We start from the raw sequence: 8,015 nt of genomic DNA on the forward strand, positions 1-8,015 counted from the left end.
GCGATTTAAATTTTAGGACCTTACCTAAAATATTTCACTAATAATATATTAATCAGACGCATTTTCAGAGTATAAACAATGTATGATTTCAAGGAAATGTCGGTTGCACATGTAGGTGTAGATTTTACAAATATTTATAAAAAAACAATATTAGTAAATGTATTTATTTATAAATAATCAACCTGTACGATCGAGTCCAGTTAAACCAATCCGATGGTAATTGGCGCAATCAATTAGTGAGCTCTATGTAGAGTTACACTGTTAGTACGGGCGCCGGTATGATTGGTGCAGCTCTCATCTGGTTGTATTTTATCTCCTATGTGCTTGCTTATGGCGAGGGTAAGGGATATAAATAATTCTAAAAATTAAACAACTTCTATTTTTTTTAAAAATACATATTATTTTTTGTATATATTGCAATAGTATTTCTGCCACATCTATTTCTGATACATTCCACTTGAAAGGGTGTGGTAAGGGAAACATGCTTATTCGAGGCGTCCCAACTCCAACTTGGCCACGCTACTAAGAGGTAGTAAAATATTTGTGGCCAACCTCTGGTAGCAGTGTAATCGTATATAGGGTTAATTACGTCCACGGGCGGCGGTAGCTACTTCAAACATGGTAGAATCCTTTGTGCCTCACCTATTTCTGCCTCAAAACAGGAGTCTTAGGCGCTGCTGTGTTCTGGTTTGAAGGGTGTGGGAAGAGAGATACTTTTCCGAGGTGTTCCAGCTTAGTCCTCAGGGGTAGCGGCGCATCTGTGACCGACTTCAGGTAGGAATATCTAATCCTATCCGGGGTTGATTACAGATGTCCATGCGCGGTAGTAGCCATTTACCTGTGGACTGCATGCTCGCCTGCTACTCCTATAATTATTATATAAATAAAACCTCAAGTGGACTGTATAGTCGCCTTCGACTCATCAATTATAATGCTGCAGAGCCCAGACGGGGCACTCCGATGGCGGGCACGCTGAGCTCGGTGGGCGGCGGCGGAGAGCACGCGCCGCCGATATACCGGCCTCCCTCGCAGGCGTGAGTACAATCACATGTTAATAGCATTGGGTATTTACCTAAAAACCTTTAAAAATCTACTACGATTATTTTAAAAGAGGTACATCTAAGTCATCGAACTCGGTTTGTACATATAGAAAACAGGTTTTTTATAATACATTTTTTTGCATAAAACATAAACGAACAATAAATAGATCTCAGTTAAATATTCTATTTTTTTTCTGGGTAATAAGGGTCCTCAAAACCTCTACTTGATGGGAGAAATTGTCTTCTCAAGGGCTTGCGTCTCAGCGCTGCGAATAATAGACTTTATTCCTAAATCTCCAGATACGTAGTCTCCCAGTTCGTGAAGCCGAAGCCGCCCCACCAGTACTGGGAGGAGGAGACATCGGTGAGCATGATCCCGGAGAACCGCAACTGCTTGCTGTGCGAGGCGCAGGACTCGGGTGCCTGCCGCGCCATGCCCTCCTGCGTCTACTGCGAGCCCACTGTCACCGCGCTCTGTGAGAGAAGCACACCGTGTCTACGGTGTACTGGTAGGTATAATCCGCGCAAAACTTCTAGTCCGCTCTGAAGTTTTACCTGTGGGCAAGAGCGGGCAGCGGACAGGTGCCAGTGGGGGTTCCGCACTGTCTTCGTCTCGCTAATATCTATAATTTGCTGTTACGACGCGACTCGTTTCTATATTCAGAGCGTACTAGTACTTCAGCGCTGACTTCACTTGAAATACAAACGCTAAACTTTTCAATTCTAAGGTTATCTGGATCTTACTAGGTCACCCTGGCAAGGAATGTAATAAGCTGGTTACACTTTGAGTTGGCAGACAGCAGCTGTCCAGTGGACAGGTCTGTCAGTACAGTCCTGATCATCAAAATGCAAGGCACATAAGTTCATAGTGATCATTTAGTTAAAAAAGTCGTACTAATGTTAATTGTATGTTGACATCGCCAAAGCTCCTCATCGGAAAATCTTTGGACTAAAACTTCTTCAAAGTTTTTAGATAATGTTATTTGTAATTTGTGTTTCTCCAGTGATAAAGAACCCATTCTTCAAATGCGTGCCGGGCGAGAAGTACATGGACGAGTGCGACTCGTGCCGCTGCTCGGACGGCCACGCCGGCTGGTGCACCAACCAGTATTGCGAGTTCCGCTCGCTCCATCTCTACGCGCTCAAGCTGTCAGACGGGGAGTTCTATTAAACGTCTCTTGTATTTATGGTGTTTTAGTATTCTTTTTTATATATAATATAGAAGTCGCAGAAGAGCATGCTATCTGATATTAAGTAGCTACTGTCGTCCATGGACATCTGCAATCAAACCTAGAAAAGACTAGATTCTCACCTGAGGTAGAGCATAGATGTGCTGCTACCTCGGAGGACTAAGCTGGAATGCCTCGGAAAAGTATGTCTCCCTTACCACACCCTTTAAATCACAACACAGTAGCGTTTAACACTTAAAATAAATATAGAAATAGGTGTGGCGATGGTGCCGCCGGAGTCGAACCACTAAGAGTTCTACCACCTTTAATTTAAATTAATCACTTTTTCATGTTATAGAAGTTAAAGTAAACAAGTAAGTTTACAGTTTATCTGATGTTATAATTACGATGCCTATTTGCCATGGGCATTATGGTCATCATAATACCCTGCAAACAGTTGATATTTTGCATTGCTGCCCCCTGGGAATTTGTTAAAAAAACATCGTGTACCTAAGTAAGTCTGCATGACTAAATCCATTAAGTTTAACTCCTTCATAAAATGATTTATTCTTGAAGATTTTTTTCTGTTTCGTACTATTAACCCTTCATTGAACGAACCAAGCGTATGCCCCGACTTCCTGCTTCCTATTTCACACTTCAGCAAACAACTATGAAATGTTACTACCGCTTTCACATTCGAAATTACTATTTAATAAACTTTCATTATTCACACCGATATTTTATATACTGCTGTCATACCGCTGGCGATATGAGAGGGATAAAGTTAGCTACAAAAATCAAGTTATTGTTATACTATTTATTTTGTTGATAAATAAATAAATAAGTATTTACCATATTACTTTTGTAATCAGCGAAAAGTAAGAAAATTTCGTATTATTAAAAATATTGCAATTGTTTAAAAATTACGATAGTTTAAACGAAAATCATTCTTAATTTATGTTAAAACGAATGTTTGTTGGAATAGTTTAATCTCGTCATCAAAATGCATTAGGTACTTACGGTACCTTACAAATATAGCTACAAATAAGTTTATTTTACTTTAAATCGATAATCTTTTCTCGTTCGCGGTGAAACATCAACAACAGCATACAATTTATTTACAACCAAATCCTGATTGAATCATTGTAACATCAGAAACGCCGACACCAATACGGTGACGGAACCGCGCTCGCAAACTAATTGCTGCAAATATTTAGACTCCGTGTGAACCAATCAACCGTGTATCCTCTAACAACACTATTACCTTAACCACAGGATAATAGAGTTTAGTTTAATTTCTAGTCATAGTGGGTGGGCGAAGGGATTATGACCACAAAAGGGTGTAATCGTTAGGATTTTGTTCTCGGCTTAAATCGATACGTTTCGTAGTAAATCCGAACGCTTTCTTGATAAGTTTTAGCCTCTTGTGTTACTGAAAGCAGTTTTAAATGTTTTTAAAACGTTTTTATACTCAATGTTATAACTACTAACTGCTAAAGACGTATTAAATTTTAAGGATTAATAGTTAAAGCGAACTAGTAAGAAGGCACATAAGTTATATGTTTATTATTTATTATGAGGTGTAAAACAACTTCTACGTTTAATTTCTGTTACACATTAATTTCCCGCAAAGAAAGGAAATTACCTTAGGTTCAATCTCATTAGGTATATTATGTAAATCATTTATTTATTTAAGATAGAGAAATCTCTATAGTGTAACAGTCTATGAGTGATTAAAATTAATCACTTTATTTTAATCAAAATAAATCAATACGGTTCTAAATTTTGGGCAAAAAAGTTATAGATTCGAAATGAGTACGGTGTTTAGGTCGATCTTGACTTGACTTTAGGTGGTTAACTGTGAGTTTATAGTTCTTTATTTTGATATTTTTTTGTCTTCGTTAAAGTAACAGAATATCAAACTGTATATATATATATCCCGTTTTCAACAAAGAGAGTTTAAAAGTATCGCATGTGTAAATCCAGGTCATAAACTATTTCTGTGCCAAATTGTTTTCAAATCCTATTAGTAACTTTTGCGTAAAACAGTAACACATAGTACGTACAACATCTATCATTCCACCCATTTTCACAGTTTCTCTTTTATCAATTTGAAAAATATATAAGATAAGATATGTATCCCCAACTTTAATTAAACTAGAACTTGTAGGTCTCTCCATATTACTTCACTAACTGACAGATAATGAGGCATAATTGTAAGCTCTACCATATACACACATACATACATACATAGGAACCATTATCATGTCGTGAATGAAATCGTTGAAAAGCGTAACATGGATACCTTTTTCAAATGACTATTCCATTTGTACACATGAACGATGGAGGTATAATAGTTAAGGCATCGGTTACACAAAGCAGGCGATTTCATTTGTCACCACAATGGGCGGCAAATCGGCCCAATTGTTTGTGTCGTGCGGTTTCATCTCACTAAGACACCTCATTTGTCTTTATGCACAGATTTTTAAGGTCGAATTTCCTATGTACCATGTGCCGTCATGAGATGCAAAATACACAATTGCATTTGTTATAATGACAATGTGTCAAAAGCGATACATTTCGCCGGAAATGAGCGATTTGTCGCCAAACTACCAAAGAACTGACAGTTTCCTTACAGCCGTCGATAAATGTAAGGTAATATTGTACCCGAGATGTAACCTTACTGGATGTGGCTATACTTAATACTAGATATTTTTTACTGTTATTGAAGGTACAGCCTAGAAAAAGTTTGTGAAGGAATATTTCTATTGCAAAGCAGTTCTACATTTTGGTGGAAGGGTGTGGATGCTGATTGAGTATATGAGGTGACTCGTTTAGTCCTCGGATATGGTCCGCATTTGTGATCAACGTTAGGTAGAACTCTGATCATATAATAAGTGAATTAAATAATGGGAATGTGATATACCTAATGTTAATGTGGCTATCATATTACTCAGCGATCTACGCAAAATAAAATGTTTTATTCCAGTATTCTTTAAAAAAATCATTTATAGTATTCTGTACCAATACTTGCTAATACCGTACGGCTTTTTAGTTATGTATTTACATATTATTTTTTATCTTTATATTGGTATTTTAGGCTTAAGGTATAGTAGATAAGTAGATAGTCATAATAAAATACGGGTAAAAAATCATCATTAAAAAAAATTACATACAACAACAAACTTCTATGTCCCTTCCAGTCATCTTTAAACTCAACATTCTTAATACATACTTAAACCTCATGTCGGTACAAATTGACCCGCTTTGTGAATGTTACAATTTAATATACTTTGACCACATTGTGAGGCAAAAAATGGAAACATACGAGCTTATTGAGACCTCACGGTTGGTGGTAGAATGGCTTCTACTTGCAACAAATGAAATGAAACTGTAGGCTAATGTATTAAAGTACAAATCAGTTTGTACCAACTCGATTTGTATTGTAGAGATGCAAAAACCTGTGAATACTTATAACACAATCTGTTAAGCACTTGTCATACAATTTTAAAAGCTATGTCATAAACATAAGGTCGAAATTAGGTTGGTTTTAAACGGTATATTTAGATATTTCATGGTTGAAAAGTGGTGCGGTACCGCCCGTGGAGACATTGTATGCGCCTGCGCAGGGGGTAGTAGCAGCTATTAAACAGCCATAACCACAAATATCAATATTAGGAAGGATTAGCCATTGTGCTCTCATTGTGTTTGTACAAGTTTTTGTAGCGATAATATTTATGGCTTTGTGTTGCAAGTAGCTGGGAATAATGCCGTAACTCGAGTAGTGTTGTAATGTTATAAATTTTAGTAATTACGGGTTGAAGAGTTATTTAGATTGAACGGTTGAGTTATGTAACTGTTATGTTAAAAAATGAAATTATAATCCACATTGATCTACATATAAGGACCTCAGTTGATACCTCCAGTTTAAATGGAGTTGATAGATGGGTAGCAGTAACCACTTTAGTCTGTTAAAAAAGTCGAATGTTATGTCCGTGGCCGTGAAAAAGTCTCTAACCTAACGGCCTCCAGTAGGAGAGGCACTTCAAGAAGAAGAATCTAATAACGAATATTATTAATAAAGGTGTGTGGAAATCTGTAACTTAATAATACGCAGATACCTCATTTTTACCACAAGACCCGTCTATTCATACCACCTAACATGAAATTTTATTCTTTGCTATCAAAAAGAACATCAAAATACAACAAAAGCATTGTAACATCCTCCACAATTTGGTATCACATCACGCATCACTCGCTCTGTATGAGACAAACATCGGAACAGTTCACCTTGATATTTCCCATCATTATAGTTAAACGGCTCCATTGACGGCTTAACCTAAAAACCGAATTCGCATTAAAGAAAAAATGTCGAAAGCAAATTATGAAAAAACCGGGCAAGTGCGTTAGACTTGTGAGGAGAGGGTTCCGTACGTTGATTATTTACGTTCCATTAGTTATTTTAAATCTGACCCAAATCGAAAATATGTTTACCAACTATAAATGTAAGTTTTGTTGCAAAACTCTGCAATATCAAGGGATTTCCTGTTTTCTTTTTTTTTTCAATTTTCATAGCTTTTCCTGTAAAATTTAGGTAAAGAACTATTTTCTGTATTGTTTTTACAAAATTTGTTTCCGAGCTAAAACGTTCAATTTTCGTCTTCTTTGTTAAGTAATTTTGAAATTATCTCTTCTAGAACTATGACTAAAATATACTTAAGATCACTGTAATCCTTACAACAAACCTGCTCTTTTTATATGCCACACAATATAGATTGCAAAACTTTTTATTTTTTTCATTCCGATCCTAAAAGTCAATTGTTTAAAAAAATATATGTCTTACGTTATATCTTCGTGTTTGGGTCACAGGAAATCATATGAGTTAGACAATTTTGAACTCATTTGGGCTAGTAGTTATGGAGCAAATAAGCTGTGACAGACGGTCGGACAGATACACGAGTTATCGTATAAGGGTTCCGTCTTTTGCTTTTTCGTACGGAACCCTAAAAATATGAAAAGAAACACGTTTGTCGGTCGCAGTGGGCCAGCGTGGGCGGGGCTGAGTAATGACATATTCGCTCAATGAGCTTCCAGTGACATACATTCGGGTTAATAATACCGCACTACGTTAAAGCTCGTAGAACATATTCGATTTCGATATGGAATTTTATCTTATTATGAACGTAATTTACTGTTTAATAATAGCGGTTTATTACATACTAATTTATTTAAAAATATTTATAAGCTGTGTAGAATTTTCATAGACTCTAGAAACTAGACGTTTATGTACCTACTGATTTGATGCTTGAGTAATTATTATTATTAATTAACTTAAGGACATTCAGTGTCATAGTTCAGAGTCATAATTTAATTAGTAACTAATTTTAATTTATAATAATTTTGTTGTATTTTGCAAACCATAATATCTAACTAGTGTTCCGGCGAATAGTGTTCTGGCAAATAACTTAAAGAACTTTGGAAATGTATAGAAAAATATATTTGAGTCGCATTTTTCGATTTATTTACTTTTGTGGAAAATGAAGTTTTTGTTTTAAACCCGTGTGTGTTAAATAAGAACGATACCGTGATAGGATTTCTGAAAATGAAAATGTCTGAAACCGAATTTCGTATTGTTAATATAAATAAATATTATCTAATATTATTATTACAGGGCAAAGACCATAAGTGGTACTAGCTTTTTTTCTTTTGTTCACGAGGGGGAAACCTTCAAAAGGTACCCGATGCCTTGGGAGCGACACAGGGTTATGTGGACCCCCGATGGCCGTCCTCAGCGCTGCGTAGAGGA

General features: G+C 36.3%; 1 protein-coding gene across 1 annotated transcript; it reads left to right on the plus strand.

Annotated features, from left to right (window-relative positions):
* Positions 1-278: 278 nt before the first annotated feature.
* On the plus strand, positions 279-2,211 carry LOC140754955 (uncharacterized). The gene is made up of 4 exons (XM_073090114.1): positions 279-339; positions 941-1,034; positions 1,341-1,549; positions 2,045-2,211. Exons 1-4 carry the CDS (start codon positions 279-281, stop codon positions 2,209-2,211), a joined length of 531 nt encoding a protein of 176 aa, XP_072946215.1.
* Positions 2,212-8,015: the final 5,804 nt, after the last annotated feature.

The sequence above is a fragment of the Epargyreus clarus genome, unplaced genomic scaffold (assembly GCF_041222505.1).
Source record: "Epargyreus clarus isolate Ecla_fem2 unplaced genomic scaffold, WU_Ecla_fem_2.2 ptg000032l, whole genome shotgun sequence".
Taxonomy (NCBI): Eukaryota; Metazoa; Arthropoda; class Insecta; order Lepidoptera; family Hesperiidae; genus Epargyreus; species Epargyreus clarus.

Bases quoted from the DNA above. Each gene is read 5' to 3' on its own strand.
- LOC140754955 (XM_073090114.1), top strand. From the start codon at position 279: ATGATTGGTGCAGCTCTCATCTGGTTGTATTTTATCTCCTATGTGCTT. The intron at 340-940 runs GTAAGGGATATA...ATAATGCTGCAG, and splicing joins TGTGCTTGCTTATGGCGAGG to AGCCCAGACGGGGCACTCCG. The intron at 1,035-1,340 runs GTGAGTACAATC...CTAAATCTCCAG, and splicing joins TACCGGCCTCCCTCGCAGGC to ATACGTAGTCTCCCAGTTCG.